Source organism: Vicugna pacos, chromosome 9 (assembly GCF_048564905.1).
Source record: "Vicugna pacos chromosome 9, VicPac4, whole genome shotgun sequence".
Lineage (NCBI taxonomy): Eukaryota > Metazoa > Chordata > Mammalia > Artiodactyla > Camelidae > Vicugna > Vicugna pacos.
In genome coordinates, this window is record NC_132995.1 from 72,027,667 (window position 1) to 72,049,541 (window position 21,875).

The 21,875-nt window shown below is 37.7% G+C and overlaps 1 protein-coding gene across 1 annotated transcript in view; it reads left to right on the forward strand.

The window, feature by feature from the left end:
• The window catches only part of DPYD (dihydropyrimidine dehydrogenase), a 722,107-nt gene that overhangs the window by 576,412 nt on the left and 123,820 nt on the right, over positions 1–21,875 (forward strand). The window contains exon 19 of the mRNA XM_072968149.1: positions 12,736–12,878. Within this exon, the coding sequence (XP_072824250.1) occupies positions 12,736–12,878 (143 nt within the window). The remainder of the gene's footprint in view (positions 1–12,735; positions 12,879–21,875) is intronic.

The window sequence follows — 21,875 nt, forward strand, 5'->3', positions numbered from 1 at the left end:
TATGCACATGTAGAGTCTAGATGGCCCGTTTGGGCCAACAGCTGCCCCCTGGCGTGGTAAAGTGGGTCCACAGTGATGCACGGCCTGGTGATCTAGCTCCCCCAGGTGTGAGAGCTCCTCTGGGTAAGTCTTTGGAAGACCTCATCAGAAGTGATGTAATATTCAGTTACTTCCTCTCTCCTGATTGCTTGGTCCTGTGCTCTATTTTATGCTTGCTGAAGATTCTTGCAATAGTGATGTTTGTTAAGAGTAAAAATGCCTTTATGAAAATGAAAATTTACGATACTGGCAATGGTCATTGAGTGGTTGAATGGAGTAGAACTTCTGCTCTCTTCCATTACACAAGCTCTCTCTGTTATAAAAAGAGAAATCTTACTGTTTTAATTGTAAACTTTGTCTCTTCTGACTGATAAAAATCCTACTACTTTTTAAATCAGACTGGAACATAATCTGTATAAATGCTGCAGCCAGAGACTAGTTCATGGACTATATATTTTCTTTAGTTTCCCTAGAGAAATATTTTTTATTAGCAATGAAATAAATCTGGACTTTTTTTCATTTTATTGTATCTTTTGTTCAAACACTATTGAAATTCATAAGAATCGAAGAATTCTTACACCAGGTCAGTATTTTAAAAAGCATTTTTAAAATAAAATATCACGTAGAAATGGATGATGATAGCTGGTGGAGTGGGGGAGGGGCTGTCCTGCAGCTCACCAGGCAACACCCCTCCCCACTCAAACACATTATCTTCCAAATCCCAACCTGAGGGTCTACTTTAGTTTTGCTATTAATGTAAGTGTTTCACAAATGTGATTGGTTCATTACTGTATCTGCAGTGTTGCTCAACTTGTCCCCAACTCCTGCCAGAATTTGAAATATCCTAGTTCTCAACCCCAGACCTACCCACCCATCTTTCAAGAGCCCAGTTGACATTCTACATTTCCTGCAAAGCTTTCCTGGACCACTTCAGTCTTTCTGGATCATCCTGTCCTCTGAATTTTGGCACTTTTGTAGTCTACTCCACATAATCAAGATGTGGACATGCATTGCCCATGTTTCCATCATATCTACTAGGTTTCACAAGCTCGCTGAGAGAACGTACCTCTATTGATGCCTTTTGGCAACTGACATAATGCTGGATACAAGAAATAATTTTGACTGAAAAAGATTTCTCATCTTTGGTTTACCCTATTGAAAGTCAGGAGGAACTTTTATTGTCAGCTAATTGAGAAAGCAGTTACCAATCATTAGAGCAAACGTTAGTCAGCAGAGGCATTCCTTTCCAAAGTGCCTAGACAACTTGCCAAGAGCATTGGTTCTCAGAGGGTTCCCACAGGGTCCAGCTAGAGATGTCCTCATCCGCATTATCATCTTCAATTAAAGTTGTCAGAATGCTTGTCATCAAACGTCTACAAATAACAAATGTTGGAGGCGATGTGAAGAAGAGGGAACCCTTGTACCTGTTTGTGTGAGTGTGAATTGGTGCAGCCTCTATGGAAAACAGTATGGAGTTTCCTCACAAAAGTAAAAAATAGAACTACCATATGTTCCAGCAATTCCACTGCTGGGTATACACACATTGAAGAAAATGAAAACACTAATTCGAAAAGGTACATGCACCCCAATGTTCACAGTAGCACTATTTACAAAAGCCAAAATAAGGAAGCAGCCCAAGTGCCCATCAACAGACAAATGGATTAAGAAGGTGGGATATATTCAATGGAATACTACTCAGCCATAAAAAGAATCAAATTCTGTCATTTACAGCAACATGGATGGACCTAGAGAATATTACGCTTACTGAAATAAGTCAAAGACAAATACTGTGTATCACTTATAGGTGGAATCTAAAAAATAATACAAATGAATGTAAGTGCAAAACAGAAGCAGACTCACAGGTGTAGAAAACAAACTAGTAGTCACTGATGGGGAGATGGGAGGGTGGAGGGGAAAAACAGGAGAATGGGATTAAGAGACACAAACTACTATTTATAAATAGAAAAGCACTGTGGGTATGTTGTATAGCACAGGGAATTAAGCCATTATCTTGTGATAACTTTTAATGGAGTATAATCTGTAAAAATACTGAATCACCATGCTGTCCATGTGAAATTAATACAATATTGTAAATCAACTATACTTAAATGAAAAACATTTTAAAAACCCATTATTGTCATTGAGAGATGCCCAGCCCAAAGAAGAGAACGAATAGTCATGATGTTTGTGCTTGCTGCACAGCCAGGGTCTCAGCAGACTCCGAGGGGCGCAGCCTTCCCGCGGGGCACAGAGATCTACACGTGCAATTCACTGCAAGGTGGAGAGAGCATGGGAATAAAAGGAGAGGGTTTACGGCTCGGCAGGTGCTGCCGTGGACACCCTGACCATGCGGCCGTCCACAGTGCCAACCGAACACAGAGTCTTAGGAGAGAAATCGTGGCTTTCCAAAGAAAGACATAATATGATCTCAGTGGATGTGGGAACTTTTTGTTATTTTTTGTGTCTTCAAAAAATGTTCACTTCTAATTGTCCTGGGTTCTCTCAGGGCAAAGCCGCGCTCTGGTCGTCAGCATTGTCATCGTCATCGAAACCTTCCTCTTTCTTCTCTTCAAATAACCATTTTTGAATACATGTAGATTGTGAAATTTGTATGTGGTGTGATAACGTTTGCCCTGAACATCCTTATGCAAAATCATATGAGAAATGTTTATACACCAAGTTGGCTAAGTCTGTCATGGTTCAGAATCTCTTGGCTAAGAAAATATGTGTATTTTTTAAAGAGCCCATATATTTATATTTATAGGTAAATTAATTATATTTATAGGCTGAAAGCACTGCCAGAAGTGCTTATGCGGGAGGGACTGAGGCATATGGTAATCTGAAATAAAGGAAAGCCCTCAAATTCAAACTCATCAATGAATTTTATGGTCACATTGTGAACTAGTTGCTTTATTGTTGTAATGCATCATTTTACTGCGCAACCCTGCCTTTCTTACATACATATACTGCTTAACCTTTTCGAGCCTGAATTTCTTCATCTGTACAAGGATAATGCATTTGTGGCTTGTTGTGAGGATGCAGATTAATAGTGTAGAAGAAGTAATTTAGTGGAGCACCTGGTATTTAGTAAGCTCTCAAAATTATTTCCTTTTTTAGCCATAAAATGATATTGCCATTGGCTATGAATTTCAGTTCTCTTTTCTCATATGAAGACTAACGGCTTAAAAATTGTGAAAGTCTCAGAGAGTTTTATCTCTGGCGACTCAGAAATGCTGAATGAGTCTTCATCAATAGGTCTCAGTAGAACAGGGACCTGAGTAAGAAGGGAGAAACTGAGATTGGCGCTCTGCTCCATTTTAAATGCTAAATACTAGCTGAGATCGAAAAGCCATTGACAATTTTTTGTAGGTTTGTTTTTTCTTTGATAACTCTACTTTGAAATTTTGTACTATTTTGTAAGTAAAAACATACTTAAATATTTTTTAAAGAGAGTAAGAATAATCCCCTGCTTATTCCTCTTGTGTAGAGGTTACTGAACAAATAATGAGTATATTTTACATATTCATAGATTCATATGATTTTAATTGACACCAGCCAATTCCTTGAATCAATTTGCAGCACTCTCTATTCTTGCTTCCAAAGACAGTACATATGTTGTAACATCTATCCTGAAAACTAAGCGGAGTTGGAAAGAGCGATAATGTACTTATGTCAATAATCCTTTTTCTTTTGGCTGTGTGTCTTCCCTCTGTGCTAACATGTCTGCACACTGGACTTCTCTCTGCATCTGAATGTCCTCGCTGGCCATACTGAAGAATGTGCTTACCGTACTGTTTCATTAAACTGCTGTGTTATCGGGTAATTGTTTAAACGTAATGCCACAGCACTATCAAAAGGAAAGGTGAACTAATGGCATTTGCAAATGTCAGGGATTATCTTAACACTTTTATTATAGTTTATAAAAAAGTAGGTTCAGGGCATTTCATGGCAATTATTTCTACAGAAATTGGTTATTTAAATAAATTGCTAATTATCTGAAGATGACAGTATTGAAAATGCTACTAATGAGTTGTTTAATAAGTGTAGCTTTTGGTGGCCACCTACAGGTTGAAAATAGAAAGAACATATAGATTAATTATGCCCAGATATCACATAGGAATGCCATATAGTTTTCCCTCTGGCAACAGATTTAAGGAAATTTATTTCTTGATGCCATCCTCTGAGTCTTGGACAATATAGTTCGTTTCTAAGGTCTTTCATAGATTATGGTTTTGTTCTAAATCAAATTTCACTTTGCATCTATAATTATCTTTGTCCTATAATTCCTGGACACAATTATCATTATAATTTATCATCCAAACTGGGATACTTTTAGAGTGAAAGTGTAATTACATCATGTAATTACAAATAAATACAAGTATGATAAACTGGGACTCTCCCAAGCAGTCAAGGTCGTATGGTCTCTCTGGTTAAAGCAATTACTAACTACTATAGTCTTAACCTAATTCCTAGCCAAGAATTAATATAATGCTAATATTATTCTTGGTTTTGTCATATGTGTACAGCATATCTTTATGCTATAAAATGTATTAACTCCTCTCTGTAACTTAATTAATATACAAACAATCAGAATAGGGAAGGAATGTAGTAATGTGGTTAAAAGCATGGTATTGGGAGTCAAATAGACCTGGATTCGAATACTGGACCCACACTTTCTGAGGGAGTGATCTCTAGGGTGAAATACTTATTTCTGCTGAGTCCCATTTACACATCTATAAATTTGAGGACCTATAGTAATGTTATCGGGACAATGTATGAAATAATACGGAGCAATTAGAAAGCGCTCAAAAGAGGAGTCTCTGTATTGAATGTATCGAATGTCAGAATTTCATTTTAACTCATACATAATCCTTTTCTAAGTTAACTTCATCACTGGTATCTATTGGGAAACCACAGAGCATATGAAATTGCTCTTTAAACTACCATGTCAAAGCTCATAGTATCCTGGAATTTTGAACTGGAAGAGATCATCTAGTCCAATATTATCTATAGTGCAGAGGTCTTTTCTGTTGCCTCCCACCTGCCACTATCTGCCAAATATCCGATTAGGTTCCAGGGATAGGGACACACCAGTGTAGCTACGTCTGTTACTGAATTTACAACAAACAATGATAAACATAACAATAATAAAACCCACAGTGTGTGCTTAACCATTGGTTCTAGTTATCTTTTGAGAAAAACACAGGTGAAGCCTTTCTTCATGGTTATCCTTTAAGGATTTGAAGACAGCTATTGGGATTGCTCTCAGCCATTTCATACACAGAGAGACGCACACAGACACACACAGACGCACACAGTATTTTTTTAATTTTTATTTCAAAATCGACTTTATGGCAGCCAAAACAGTGGAATTCACTGTACATAGTAAACTATTTATATATATATAATGTATATATATGTATTATATATATATGATACGTATGCATACACATTTTAAGTTATAGAGAATAGAGTTTATTTTAGAAGACAGTATTACACAAAACTAAAGTTGCATATACTAGTAGCAGACATAAATGACTTAACATCCTTAATTTGGTATGAGCGTGACATATTTTCTTGCTTGCCTGTGTTCTGCTAAATCACCTAAGCTTCTTCATAAAGCTGTTGTGCTGAAATTTAGCTTTACTGTTTTCGCTTACAATCTGATTCCAAACAAAGCTTTTCATAAGTTTCTTATATCTCTGGGTCCATCTCATTGTGTGTGTGTGTGTGTGAGAGAGAGAGAGATCCTTCTATTCAAGCTGTTCTAGATTTATTCTAAGTTTGTTAACATTTTACTTAAAATACTGGCTGTAGAAGCAAATGCGCCCTTCTGAATATACAGAGGGTAGAATCATCACACATCCCGGATATAAAGATTTCATAGCACAGAATCTGAAAATGTTTATTCCTTTATTGTTTTAGGAGCATTATAAAAGGCAGTCATTTTTCATTGCAGAAGTGAATCACACTTTCGTAACTTAAAGAGTCAAATAATACGGAAGTATAGATATCAAACTTGAAAGTTTCTCTCCAGCCTGTTCCCCAGAGATGATAACAGTTTAAAACTCAGCATGCTATGCATTGACATGCCCACATACTAAATGTAACCATACTTTATTTAACCTGAAATGGGACCACACCATATATACTGTTCTGCTACTTATGATTTAAGACAACATTATATCGTAGAGCTATTGCTCTGTCAATTTTAAAGGTTTCTTAGTGTATCATACATGAATGAACTATAATTTATTTAATAGCATGACTACTAGTGGTTATTTAGGTTGTTTTCACTGTTTTGCTATTAAAAAAACAATACTTCAAAGGAACATCTTTGTACATGCAACTTTGCATCTGTGCACTAATGGAATAGATTTCTCAAAGTGGAGTTTCTGAATGAGACACATATATTTAGATATTGTAATTGCATTATAAATCTAATAAAGATTTATTCACACAAACATGCATTTGCAATCATAGATTCAAACTATAATATTTTAGAAATAAAATGAATTAGGATCTCCACGTTTGACATCTAGGAGATTCATTAACATCCTTTAAGTACTAAATGTTTATCCCCACGTGTTTATAGTGAAAATTTATGTCTCTGATCAGTTGTCTCTGGCTCAGCTAGTAACATTAGCCCATGTCTGCTGTGAGCCAGGCACTGTGCCAAGTGCTTTCCACAAATTGTAACATGTAAGACTCCCTAGTTGTTATAATATTACTGTCATTGATGTCCCTGGTTCACAGGTGGAAAAACTGACGTTCTAGAAAGCTAAGGAGCTTGCGCAGAGTAACAGTTGTGTAAAGTACCGGAGCTGAGACTCACACTTAGTTGGCTGGGCTTCAGAACCGGTGCTCTTGTCATTAGACCATCGGCGACACGGATACTGATTTTCTCAAAGACAGTACAAAATTGATCCTCTTCCTAACTGCTCCACTGTCGTTTCTCAGCTACAAGTATGGGCTCTGATGTCACAGAGGCTTGGTGGTTTTTTTCTGTCTATCCCCTTTAAACCATCTGACATCAAACAAGATATTTACTCAGCTAGAGATTCCCTTTCTTCCCATACAAAACAGAGATGATGGTATGTAGCTGCCCAGCACCGTCGGGGTTAAATCACACTGTGTAGGTGACGAGACCACCCCATGCACACGCCCTCTGGCTCCCTCCATACCAGCCCCTCACACTTTCAGGAAGGAAAACCACCCCCTCTCTGGTGAGGAATAGTATTGCTTGAAAATAAAATGCCTGGCATGTGCTAGGTCCCGAGTGATAGGATATGAATTGACTACGCACGTATTGAAAATGTTCTGAAGCAGATAAACACAGCTATAAAGATATGATGATTCAGGAAAAATATCTTGAAATAGTCAACAAAAATTAAAGCATCTTCATAAGAAAATGTTCAGCTTTTCCAATAAACCTAAAATAACAACAGCATAAAACAATTGGTTTTCTTCCTCCCACTTGCCCTCTTTAGCTTTCGTATCTCTAGATATAACCCTGGAACCTTTTAGTGCTTCGGTTTCTGGTTGAATTATGCTAATTTTCTCAGAGGACTTTAATCCATGTGTAAAGATGTATTTTTAAATAGCTGTGCTTTACATATTTATCAGCCTATTAGGTTCATTAACATTTTAAAGTTGTTTTAAAGGATACATTTTTGGTGCTTGATTTATGTCTATTTTACAAAAATCAATCTCTCAACTCCTAAATCCTTGAAATTCTTGATTTGCTAATATTTTCTTTCCTCTGCTTGATGTTAAAACTATTAACAATTAGGCAGTCAAAGTTCAATTTCTAATGAATTTGTTATCCACTTAATTCATTATATTTTAATTAATGTAAGCAAATTAAAACTACATTTCCTTTTTGTATACACAGTGAACACGAGTGAGTATTATAACCCAATTTCTGTTTTATTGCCAGCTAGAGCTATTATCAGGGAGTTTATTGTGGACTTAGCTCCAACAATTAATTCTGTAACAGTAACTGTCCTAGGAGTCAGATGATTAGGGAAAAAACAAACAGAATTAAACTCAATTATTCAAACTTCCAGTTATCCAAAATTAGCATATGCTCCACACTATCTTGCCCATTAAAAATGTCTTTTCTCTTCAAGGATTTAGTCATGCTGAGCAGAGCTTTGCTTCCTTCTCACCAATAGACTCACGTTCTGATGTTGTCATTAAAATTCTTGTATATTGATTTAGTACATGGACTTTTTGATTCTCAAACTAAAACCTTAACTGTATGGATGTCTGCCTTTGAGATTTTTACTGTTGGAGTCTGTGAATCTTACTGTCATTACCATAACCACTCAGTGAAGGCTGTGGGAGAGGAGGAGAGTAATGGGAGAGGTGTGTTTCTGCTAAGGCAGCAGGTGTGATAAAGTTCCAGCATCACAGGCATCCTGCTCTCGTCTCCAACAAAGAAAACTGGCTTCCTTGCGTTACTAAGCACACAGCAACAACACAGAGGGCACAGAGTAGACTAAACGAATGCTCCTGAAATCAGCTGTCCTCATGGGCCGTGCAGGTCACAGAGCAAACATCTGTGCAATTTTTTATTGTGCATGAGCCCTTTACATATGTTAAAGCATTTAATCTTCAGAACAGCTCTAAGGTGTTATATAATTTTATTATTTAATGGATGAAAAAGCAGAGGCACAGTGAGACTAAGAAATGTTCACAAAGCTACACGGCTTGTAAGCAGAGGAGGTGGGATTTGAGCCTAAACAGTTGGCCCTGTTGTCTCTCTGATGTTGTAACTAGTTCGTCCTCAAATTCCCTTCTTTCTAGAATTTCTGTTAGCCGTAATTATAAAATTATAAAATTGATGGTGTTTTAAATGAATGTGAAATTGTCCTAATGGAGCATGTGTACAAATGAATCACTGGACTCATTTAACCTGAAACAACCTCCTGAGACTAGAGGCTGGCGTTTGGGCATCTGCCCCGGCTGGCGGTATGGTTAGGACACAAGCTGATGAACTGGGATTGTCCTTTTAAGCTTTTTGGATTCAGATACAATTATCTCTTTTTTAAAAGAAGGCATAGCTGCTTAATATTTCTTGAGTGGACAAATGCACAGATGAGTGAGTGAAGGAGGCCTGGGTAAGGAACCTGTTTTTGTTATAACACAGTAATACTTACACATCAGTACCCGATACTGCTACTGATGGTAGCATTTTTGGAATTGCATTTAAGAGAATGGAGTATCCTTTTCTTAAGAAAATAATTCGTCAAAATCAAATTGGTAAACTTTTGATTCAAAATCTCCAGTTTACTAAAACATTTCTTTCTAGACCTTGAATCAACTCATTGTTGTGTGAAGTGTATCAGAGGTCTATGAATTGAAATGCTGATGTGCATTTTGAAATGTGACTATATGGAAGGCTGGATTGATTAGATACCAAAAGTTCAGTCTAGTTCACCGGCTTATCCACTAGGACTGTTACGGAAATGACAGGCCAGCCAAGAAACAAGCACCACTCGGAGGGTTGGAGTACTCAGATTTATTACGCCGACGGGCTCAGAGGGGCTTCTGCTGGGCTTTTCCTTCACAGGACCACTCAGGAACAAATCAGATCTCTGAGCAGCAATGTTGGAACTCAGACATCTCGTTCACTTTTTGTTTGTTCGTTTGTTCGTTTGTTTGAAACTGCAGCTTGTTTCAAAATTTGGGGATTCCGAATGGCTCGACTTTCATTAGTGCTTCTCACAGAGTTGAAACAGAAGAGCTTTATGTAACTGAATTTCCCACCAGGTTTATCTGGTTACCCCATGCAGATGAGGCTTAATTTAAATTGCACATTGCCTATTAATTAATTAGTTAGTTAATTTAAGCATACAGGATTTCAATTTCTTGATTTAAACCTTGTTATTTCCTTTAGGATGGAGTCCACATTCAATTCCTTAAGCTTCTGAAACTGGCTTCTTTCTCCCTGGTCTTTGGTCTAAAATCATTAATTGCTGTAGCCGTGATAAAATCTAAAAAATTCTTTTCTCAATAAGTGTGATTCTGGAAATCTTTATGCATTTTAATTAACCTATGTACAATCCTGTGTGGTATTGACATATGTATTTCCTTGACAACAAAAGCTTTATTTTTATATTGAACCTATTATTTCTTCATTTCTGTCATTTTAAAACTAAAAAGAAATTTCTATATAACAATTTAGAAAGATCCTGTTATATACCTTCAAATTCCTTTCATGACGGGTAAAAGTCATTTCTAAAATCTATTCCCCACAAAAATGCTGAGAACAGGTAGATTGTATTTCATATTAAATCAACTGAGTTATAAAGAAAACCGATCAAATGGACTTTATAATGGAAATTGCGACTGAATTCACTATTACCCAGCAACAGAAGGATCCAGTTCTTCATTTTTGTACCACATTTCCTCAGAGAACATAATTACTCTTAATTTTAAAAAAGATACCTTTATTAGTTTGAAAGGTTTTCATGTTCATTAGGTAGATTACAAAAGTTTTAGAAAAGGAAGAAAAACATGAACTAGAAAATGTCTTATTGACCTAATTGAACATCTTCAAATGCCACCGAGGATTCGCTGATGTTTTTGAACACCTGTGTAATAATGTTGCCCTTTAAATGTAACTGGTTAAATTTCCAAAGCTGCGTTCCGGGACTTTGCCATTTGATGTCCATTAATACCAATTGGAATATGTGGCCACATCCCTATGCACCACTCTGAAATTTTACCCCTTAGTGTTAATGATAGTTTTCTAACAGTGCAGTTAGGCATAAATTATTTATCTGCTCTAGCTCAAATTTCCTTTACTCTCCGGGGTCAACTAAATAAGAAAAAAAAAAAAAGAATCCCAATGTTTCTTTATTACTACAAAGTAATGTGTGTAAAGGCGCATCACCATAGTATATACTGAACGCGCCAATTATATTATGCTGAGGCAATTGTGTGTCTTTCTAAAAGGTTTATTTAAGTGACAGATTTCCTTGAAATGCTAAAGGTGCTTTCTTTTAACTTCTGCTCTTGGATTTCTTTTTAGTATAGCTAAAGATATGTGTATGTAAATATGTGCGTGTGTGTGTGTTTTCTGGCTTTATGGTCTGCTATCCACTACGTTCGCCTTTTTTATGGTCAAACCTACAGACTAAGAAGAAGTCACTGATACATATTTTGAAGTAGGAATAGAGTCTGGATGCTCAGTTTCTAATTTGCCCTGATTTACGGCCTTGTGTTTCAGTGTCGGTTATGGATTACGGAATTCTCAAGTGTCAGCATTAAACATCCTTGACTAATAAACACTAATATCAAGAAGAAGCTGGTTTAGGTGTAGGAGCGCCACGTGGACATTTCCAAAAGACGTTCCGGTGTTGAGTCCAAAATCGTTCGTTACACGTAAATTCAGTTTCCCCTGAAATGAACAGAAAAGAAAACCACTGATTTTAATGGAAGTTACCTGTGCTTCCTTAAAATGAGCACAACAGAGAAGACTTATTGTGACGCTGGAAGGATGCTTGTCGGGGAGGTGTAGTTAAAGTGCTCACTGCACGATGCCTGTCTTACTGTTCGCTTGTTTTGTTGTTTGTGGAGCTCTGGCTTGAAGCAGTGCCACATTCTTGCAGAAAACCAACTACTTTTACTTTGGAAAATGCCTTTTAGCGGGAAGGGTATAGGTCAGTGATAGAGCGTGTGCTTAGCATGCACAAGGTCCTGGGTTCAATCCTCAGTCTCTCCATTAAATAAATAAATAAACCTAATCACCACCCACCCCAAATAAAGTGGTCAGAAAATGCCTTAAAAGACCATTGACCTGTGCATGTACATCAGAAATATCAAATTATATTGCTATGTTATGAGCACATTAATTACTCCAGGTTGTGTTAACCCTTGGGAGTCTAAAGCAGCCTTACTTAGTACGGTATAATCATGTAAAAAAAGACCTCAGAGCATTTTGTCCACCCATGCAGCTTTTGTTACAATTAATAATGTATCAGTAATGTTTGGTTAAGTAAAGTATAAAAAATTAAACACACACTAATGACTAAATTCGAGTAAATTCTCTTTAACTTGGTTGAAATTTCCTAGTGTATGAAAAACTAGATTAGGCTCACTATGTTTCATCAAATTTGGGGAAATCCATGGAAAACGCAGTATGGAACCTGCAAGTTCATGAGCACCTTGCTTGTTTTCATAGCGTCTCTATTCGCACCAGCTGCTTTACACTTCACAGAAACACAACAGAGCTGTATGTCTACTTAAGCACTACATGCGATTGTTTTCTCTTTCAAAATGTGCTGGTCCTTGTTCTTTTCAAAGCAGATGCTTGAGTGTTCCATACAATGTTTTACACGTGCCTGCGTATCAAATTGTAATACGTATGTATTTTATGCAAGAGCTCTAGAATTGCTACACCCACTTTCCTGACACGCTTGCGTGCAATTATAGCATCAGCCCCTAAAATAAATACACACCCATTTACACATTAGCACGCTTTGAAAGGGAACAATGTTTATCTACTGCATATGTATACGTCTTAAGTAGACATAAAGACATTCGGATTTTGTCTAGTGCAATGCTGCCGTTCTATACCACGGCCACAGTACACACGCCACCACGCTGCCATCAGTGTAATAGTGATTATACGTGATGTGCCCAAGTGGTCAATGTGCTAACCATCGATCATCCCATTTCCTGCAGGCACAGCCATCAGACCTATTGCTTTGAGAGCCGTGACCACCATTGCTCATGCTTTGCCTGGATTTCCCATTTTGGCCACTGGTGGAATTGACTCTGCTGAAAGTGGTCTTCAGTTTCTCCACGGTGGTGCTTCAGTCCTCCAGGTAATACTTGTGTCTGTCTGTCCACTCAACACGCTCCTTCTGACAAATAAAGTGTAAACTATATAACAATGAATATATTCATGTAGGGTCTCTTGAGAAAGAGCCAGTGTGGGATCAAAACCCGCAGCACTCATTAAGTTTCTATTATGAGTTGAGAAGAGACCTGAGGTTCACTTCCTGTCCTATTGAGGGCTTACAAACCCTCTATTTTTTTTTAAATGTATTTGGTCACCTATCTGTTTCTAAAATAAATGAGATCAGGTACCAAATACATCCTGTACTACCAGATAAAAACCAAATACATGAGGAAATCTGGGTAAAAGTAAAACCTTGTTTGAAAAATAAAAAAGTCAAGGGTAAGGCCAATACACAAAGTTGATGTCATGTGGCTTAGAAGGATTAACAAACTTGACTCTGAACTTCCTGGTAGCCCAAGCAAATGCATCATTGGATTCTTCCTTTCAAAATAGAGAAGTAAATTCATTGTTTGCTGTCTTGTGGTACAAAGCTGAAGAAGTTCATCCATTGACTTCCTAAAGTGATACTTTGAAGTGTAGCACATTACACTCTTATCAGCACCTCTAAAACAGCTTAGAGTTCTTTAGTTTTTTGTATTATTTACACACTTGCTTTTTATATTATAACGTTGCTCAGCATAGACCCAGTGCAGTGTCTCAGCACATTATAGCATAAGCATTTCTCTGGGGGACAAGCTACTCAGGTTTGGATGGTCTGACTTGGCCCAGGAATAAAATTTTTCATACGATGACTAGGCTGTGACCTCAGAGGTAATCTTCTTTTAATATGCCTCCTTACTACCTAGCACTAGCAGTAACTGAGAAGCAGAAATGCTTAGCACCACATATATTTTCTGGCAAGAAACTTAAGTGCAGTATCTTATGTTGCCAATTTGACAATCAGAGTTAACATCCTGTTATGAAACATAATGTAAAGTGGAAATAACATGTATCAAAATGCTAACGGAGGCAGACTTCTGCTCCCAAGAAGACGGAGTAGGCGCACTTTCCCTTTGCTTCCCAGGAAGTACAATTAAACACCTTTATACATAAAACTACCATAAAGAGACTCTGAACGGTGGAGGGAAGGCAGTCTGGCGAGGAATCTCACAGGACCCAGGGCACAGCTAAGTGGTGAGTTTCCTGGGTTTTCTTTTGCCTCATGTATCCCAGACTTGGGGCCAAAGAATCCGTCAACCCAGACACAACAACAGGTGCAGACAAAAATGCCTACTTTTCCCATCCAGAGAACCAGCAAAGGCACAGCCTGGCAAGATAAAAAAACTTTTATAGCATAACTGCTCTACTCTAGCCAAATGCCACAGCTAGAAACTGCAGCCTCACACCCATCCACCCAAACAAAGGACAAGCAGGGGTCTTCTATTTCCAGCTCAGGAGGCTGTAACGAAGGCGCCTGGCATTGCTTCTGGGCAATAATGCGCTCCCTTAGGTGGGAAGCCAGGATTTCCACCCCCACTGAGAGTAATGAGCGACTGTCCCCTCTCCTCCCCCACGGGGTAGTGTCGGAGGAAATCTGACAGCCGGTCAGGACGTCTGTCACCACCCAGTGGTAACAAGGTCACTCTCTCCCTCCCCCCACGCCCCTCTGGTGTCAGTGGAGGCCTAGTGGGAACGATAATAGGGCACTCCTGCCCCTGCCAGCCAGGGAGCTGTCAGTGGAGGCCTGCTGGGGAGCAGAACCCAAGTCCTCTCTCAGCCGTAGCAAGAAATTGTGCTCCCCACATGGCAGAGGAGGCCAAGTAAGGAACCTGGGTGGTAATGAGGCAGTGTCCTCCCTCTCCCCTGCCAGGATGGTGTCCAAAACCAGCCAACTGAAACAAAAGCTTTAAACAGAGTGAGGAGTCTCTTAACATAGTATCCAAAATTCAATGTATCAACTGGAAATCTCTCACCATACCAAGACCCAGGAAGATCTCAAGCTGAATGGTAGACAGTTAACAGATGCCAACACCAAGAAAGCAGAGATTTAGAATGACCTGACAAAGATTTTTAAAGCAACAAACATGCTTGAAACAAGTGGAAAATACAGAAAATCTCAACAAAGAAATACAAGATACAAAGAACCAAACGGAAACTTCAGTATTGAAAAATACAATAACGAGCACAAAACTTAGTTTATGGACTCAGCAGAAGACTGGGGAGGACAGAAGGAAGAATCAGTGAACTGGAAGATAGAGCAGTAGAAATTAAACAATCTGAAAAACAGAAAAAAAGACTGGAAAAAAAAACAAAACAGTCTCAGGAAACTGTGAAAGTATAACAAGAGATCTAACATCCTTGTTATCAGAGTGCCAGAGGGAAGGTCAAGGAAGGAGGTGAAAAAGAAATAACGTCTTAGAACTTCCCAATTTTTGTGAGAGACAAAAACCTACAGATTCAAGAAACTGAATGCACCCGAAACAGGAGAGGTCAAAAGAAATTCATATCAAAACACATCATCATCATCAGATTTATGAAAAGATGAAAAAGGACCTTGAAAGTAAGAAAGAAATGACATCTTACCTATAGGGAACTAGCAGTTCTAAGGACAAGAGATTTCTCATCAGAGACCCTGTCCAGGAAGTGGAATGAAATTTTCACTTGTTGAAAGAAAAAAACTATCAACCTAGAATCCTATTTCCTTCAAGAATGAGCAGAAAAGAAGACATTTTTAACTCAAGGAAAACTAAGAATTTATTTCCAGGAAGCATAGCTAAAAACAATGACTAAAGGAAATTCCTCAAGAAGGAAGGAGATGATGAAAGAAGGTACTTTGGGACATCACGAAGGAAAGAAGACTATAGAGCAGTGTCTTCAAGAAGAACCTGGAAGATAATAGATGTCTAGGCTTGAATATCACCTGAATTTATCTTTATGAGCATGAAGAAAAACATGGACTTGAGGATAAAAATGGGCTATGAGTGGGTTCCAGAAAAGACTCCTGCTCACGTCCAGACATGTGATCTTGGGCAAGTTACACATGGAGGAGTAAGTATTATTGACTGTCTGCCATGGGCTGGTTCTAGCAACTGCTCCGTACAGCATCTCCATGCCTACCTGAGAGTGAAATAGGTTTGTACTTACTTGACTGACATCATCTGAGGCTTGAAGCATGGAAGTGGTGCAGCCAAAGTCACATGACTAGTGCCAGAGCCAGAACTCAGACCTCGAGTTTCACAACCGCAAAGTCAGTGCTCTTCCAACTGGTTACACTCCATCCTACTCTCTGAACTTTTATGATAGGAGTATCAGTAATAAGCAGATCTTCCCCACCTACTCAAAGCTTACATGTGTAGCCTACAAGTATGTTCTCAGCATGAGGATTCAAAGAAGAGTAAAAATGTGAAAGCACAGAAAAAATAAGTCAACATGATACATTCTGAGTCGAGATGTGTACTCAGTGTCTGTACCGCAGTATGTAAATGTATAGAGTACTGGGTGTCCTCATAAAAACACGTGGTGAGAGAATCACTCAGATTACAGTGTCTGCTTGGCTCATCATGAATTGAGCAGCAGAGTCACTCAAAGTACATGAAGAAAATGAAGCCTCTTAAATTGTGTATATGAGTGGAAACTGGAACTGTGAGAAGGCAGAGAGAGGCAGGTAGTTCTGGGCTGAGAAATCCTTCATCTCTCTTTCGGGAGCCTGTGATTCTCCCTCGAAGGAATCTAGAGTTCTGTCCACTCTCCTGTCTCCAAGACTTATTCCTTGTTTCTGCCTCTTCTGAACTTCCACCTCGCACGTGGTCCCCATGCGCCTGCTCCGTTTGGTGGTCTTCCAGCCCCAGGTCCTACATGAAATTCCTCATCAGCTCAATATCTGTTGGCTCAGGTGTTCAAAAGAGGAAATCTGTTCGGCTCAATTTATCTTTTCATGCCCGGCCTCCTCATAAAACACTGCTCACCTGATGTATTACCTGGTATATCACAGAAACACACAAAATACTTGTTGAATTAATTTATTAAATAAATATGCTTGAATTGTGATTTTTTTAAAAAACCAGATTATGAGGAGAGGATGAAAGGCTCATCGTGCTATTAAAAAGTGGTTGCCAAAGCACCGCCCTTCACCTCTGGCTCGGAACGGCCCAGAGAATTCCCAGCTATGTAAACTACAGACTCCCGGTTGGTTTCATTAAAAACGTTAAGTTCCACACATAGGCTTTTGCTGGTCAAAAATTGCAGATTTTGTATCAATTCTATCATTAGCTCGAGTCACATTTTTATTCAGCCAGAAAATATTTTTAAACCCATTTTAGCTGAAGTATAAACTAAAATAGTAAGGTATATTTAGGGCAGTTGTGAGTGGGAAACCCTTGAATTTACAATTCTGGCGTGGCAGTTGGATGGGGTAGAGAATGTATAATGCTTCTGTCTCCCATTGTGACTGAGTTTTTCCCTGTCCCACTCCCCAGTCCTGGGCTGATCTAAACTCTCATTTTCTATGCTTCTGGGCTGCTGGATGTTATTAGAGAAATTCAAGTAACTCTGCCAATTGAATTTACTCCAAATTCGTTTAATGTTGGCTGGGCCTTGGGTGCTGGTGAGCATCAGTTTTTATTCATCTTTTTAAAACAATTTCCCAACAGATTCCCTCTAGGAGTTGGTTCAGATCTTTTTCATATGCCTCAAGGCCTGAATTCCCCCATCATCACCCTCGCATTTCTCTGTTGCCATTTGTTCCCTGGCTCTTACTGCCTAACTCATTCCTGCTCTCTGGTTCCATACCGTTTCCTTTGAAGGACTCACCCAATTGTATATCTTAAGGTGGAATACTGTCAAATCTCTATTTCTAACTATTTCTTCTCAGATATAAAGGATGTACTGACCATATGTACCTTTTGCAAGACGTGATCAGGCAAATGAAGTGTATTTAGATGTAAGTGTGATGGTGCTGACATACTGGAGTATAGAAAGAGAACTAGTAGGTATAGAAATAGTGATATAAATAAACATTTTTGTTCTGATGTTCTTGATACACATATATAAGCTATGTAGATAGGTGAGTTCACTACTAGAATAAGGATTTATACTCAAAGTAGCAATTTCAAATGCAGTTTTAAATGAATTGCTTAAATTTTTGCTGATTGAGAGTTTAACTGAAATATAAAAATCACAAAATATTTTAGACAGCCTTGCAGTTTGTAAAGGGAACTGCCTTTTGGGGTTTCGGGTTGCATTTTAAAGGGCCATTTTTTGCTTTTTGAAGTCGTCTTACCATCTTTAGGAATGTATCATCTCTCATTGGCCCTGTACCACCTTACTCTACAACTTGCTTTGACAAGGATGTTAACGTTTCAGTGGTAAAACATGCAATAAACCTACCTTAAAAAATGCTTCAGTGATTGTTGAATGTAGAAGCGAAGGATTTAACTAGAGAGAAATTTGAATATTCCAGATCATTTCCCTGGTACAACTTTGGAATGAAAATGACTATTACAATCGAACCAGATGCAATACTGTGGCCAAGAAGTTAGGTTCAAAACTGGTTATGTGTTTGTATTTAAGAGTCGCTAACTGATAACTTTGTCTGTCAACTCAACTGACTTCTCATTTATTTAAGGGAACCCCAGTGACTGTGAAATCTTATTTTTCATCTTTTTTGATAGGCTCTCATGAGTTAGAGTATGCAAGCTAGATCTCTAAAAAGTTCAAATGAAAATTATTAGTCAGTTTCAGATACTGAATACTGTCATTTATAAACACCTCCTTGTGAAATTACATTCTCAAACTCTTCATAAACTCTTGAGGTCTTAAATCTTTTGGGGGGCTACTCTGAAGAAAAGTAGTTTGCTTCTGGCTGCCAATTAGTTATTCATGCAGGGGATAGAAAATAAACAACGTGACTAATTCCCCTTTAAAACAGTTGGAAAGATTAATTTAATAAATTAACACTGGCTTTTTTTTTTTTAACTTTTAGTTTGTTAGTCCCAGACTTAGCCTTCAGAGTGAATTCTCTTAATCCCTTCATCTGATTTAAGTACTAGTCTACAATTTCTGTTAGTCAAAAACTATTTAGGGATTTGTATGGCAACCAAAACTCACACTGAGTCAGCTCCCTTTAGTGACAGGCCTCGTCACAAATGTTCACTCTCCTCTGTTGTGTGTGGATGGAGGGTACAGTGCCACTCCGCTCTTTTCCACTGAGTTACTACGGATTTCCATCATTTAACTTAATGATGTTGCCATTACAATCCAGCCTTCTAAGGACTTTGATTCAGGACATCAGAAATGATAGGGAGCCTTCAGTTCCTTCATGTACAGTTACGACCTATGCCTTCACTGAGATTGTATGGGTGTTTTTTTCTTCTTCTATTTCTTTTGTATGGGTTTGTCACAAAAGTTAATAGAAAATCCTGAAATACAGCAGAAAGAGGGAGCATGGTGGGCATTTGCCATGAGTCATGGTCATGTGACAGACACTCACTAGACTTACATGAGCAAATCAATTTTTAACAATAATCAAAGCTGCTCTGATGGAGCTAGTTCAAGCTAAGTGGAATTTTTTAATGTGATCAACAGATGTATAATTTTATTAAAACTAGAGAAAAGGAGGTAATTGAAGCAGCATGATGACACTGTTTCCACACGAGTGCAGATGTCTTACGACATTCTGTCTTGGTCATAATGTACAGGAAGACTTCAGTGCTTCAACTATATTGTTGGAGGTCTTTAAGTGATAAAAAAAATTTGTATTCTCTATTCTAAATTCTTATTGGGTAGCTGGAAAATGTATTTATTCAATGATTGCTAATTTTTTCTTTTATCATTATTCACTTTAAAGTCAGGCTATGATGTATGACAGAAGAGTAGTTGATAGATACCATTCAAAGTCACTTCAAATGGTGTAAGAACTGTTTCACATAGCTAGTTAAAATAGGCATATTTTTCTTTCCACTATGCAGTTTCTTGTTTCCTAGCTTTAATGAGTGTTTCATTTACAATTTTAAGAACAATGTGCAAGTATGTATTTTCAAAAAAATGGAACCCTATATTCTTAGAATAATATATAGGAAAAAATATGCTCTTAGTATCCATTCAAGGAAATCCAAATTACTGAGTCAACTATTACATTATTTTAAATCACTTTAATGGATGGTTACTTTAATGGAAGAGGTTTCAATTTTTGAAAAGCATCTTGATTCCAGTGCAACAATGTTGTTTATAAGCAATAGAGAAAATTAAATCAAAACCTGCTAGGCTTTCGAATGATTACACACTCTCCACTTGATAGAAAGATTAACATCTAGATTCAAAGGAAATTAATTGAAATTAAATCTAATCTTTCTGAATGACAGTTTTACTACAAGAAAAAGTAACGTATCACACGATGAGTATTTATGTGAGAAAATAACCATGAGGTAGCTAAAATGCTTGCAGATATAGCCATATGACGTTTCTGGTCTTGTATAAACTTCCTGGCTGAATTTTTTCCTGACTCTGGCCAGACTCTTTATCTTGTCTGTTCCTTTTTACATCATATGCAGAGATATGGTTAACTACTAATTTCACTTCTTCATCAAAGAATCTTCATGTGCCTCACCAAAGTTTTAAACTACTATTTACTCTTTAATTCTTCATTTAAAAAAAGCCCAGTTGTAGATATTCTAATTTCACATATTATTTTCCAAACATTGTATTTTCTCTTTTAGTTTTCTCTGAATCTTTCCAATTTATCAATATCATTTGAAATGAATTGTGATTGGATATAACCGATTTTTTAGTAACCATTCCATAACTTATCCTCCCAAATCACTGTTAGAAATAGTCACTTGGGAGGGAATGTATTTTGAACACCATAAGTAACTACCCTCCCTACTTGGAGAGTGGATTTACTATAAATGAAGCTGAAGAGAGCCAAGTTGAGTGAACAGCGTTGGTTGTTGAACTGAGCTATGTATATAGTCAGGAGTCTCCCTTTCTGTTAGTTCGAAAAGAGGTGAACAAGATTTATTCTGAGCAGTGCTAACATCCACCAGGGTAATTATTTTGAAAAAGCCAAACTCACTTAGATGTATGCAATTGTATATATTTTTAAAAAGTCCACCTCAATGTTTTATGGGCTCATTTTGGTAGTAGGTTAGGAGTCAGAAGTCAAACTGTATAGAGAATGAGAAAGCAGGAGGCCACAGCAAATATATTGTAAAGAGTATTAATGATTTGATGAAAATCACCTTCTGTTTTTCAGAAAGTCTTTTCTAGTTATTAATGCACTTGACTCTTGCAAAGGTGTGGGTATATCAGTAAGTATTTTTAACATTTTACAGATTTGTAATTCCCTTGAGTTTATCAAGTTGGCTGTCCAGTGTGATTAGAAACCATATTTCCTGATTTCTACCCCATGATTTGTCTGTGCATCTCCCACCATCCATGCTATTGTGCTCAACAAGTGTGCTGGCAAAATGAAAGAGAAATTCATCATAACAAACATGTGAATTCTTGCTCTGTTCTCAACTTATTAACTGACAATTTATTTTCAATTCTTAAGCTACACCAGTTGGTCAGATTCTTAAGTAGCATGAAATAGGGAGACACAGTAGGTTCTGATGTAGGCTCAGGAAGAGCACCAGATACCTACACAACTGATACAATGTAAAAAAAATAAAGCTAGTTATTGATAAATGCAAGGTCCTGTCCTTGGCTGCATAAGCTTAACTACACATCTAAAATAGAAGTAACCATGGCAAAGAGAAGATTTTGTGGGAAAACTTTAGATGGATTTAATTAACAATAAGGTCAACAAATATAGCATGTTGATGTCGTTTCCAAAAAAAATGCTAATGTGACCTTAGTTTTACTTGAAAGATGATATTTAGTAAAAGGGAAACGATGTGCTCAGTGAACTCTCATCAGATGATATCTTCATTTATCATATGGTGGGCGCCCACTATGTGCCGGGCATGGTTCTAGCCCCAAAGACACAGGGATGTTCTCAGGCAACTGAGAATGCTCAGGACCTTGCATGCTAGAAGCACCCTCA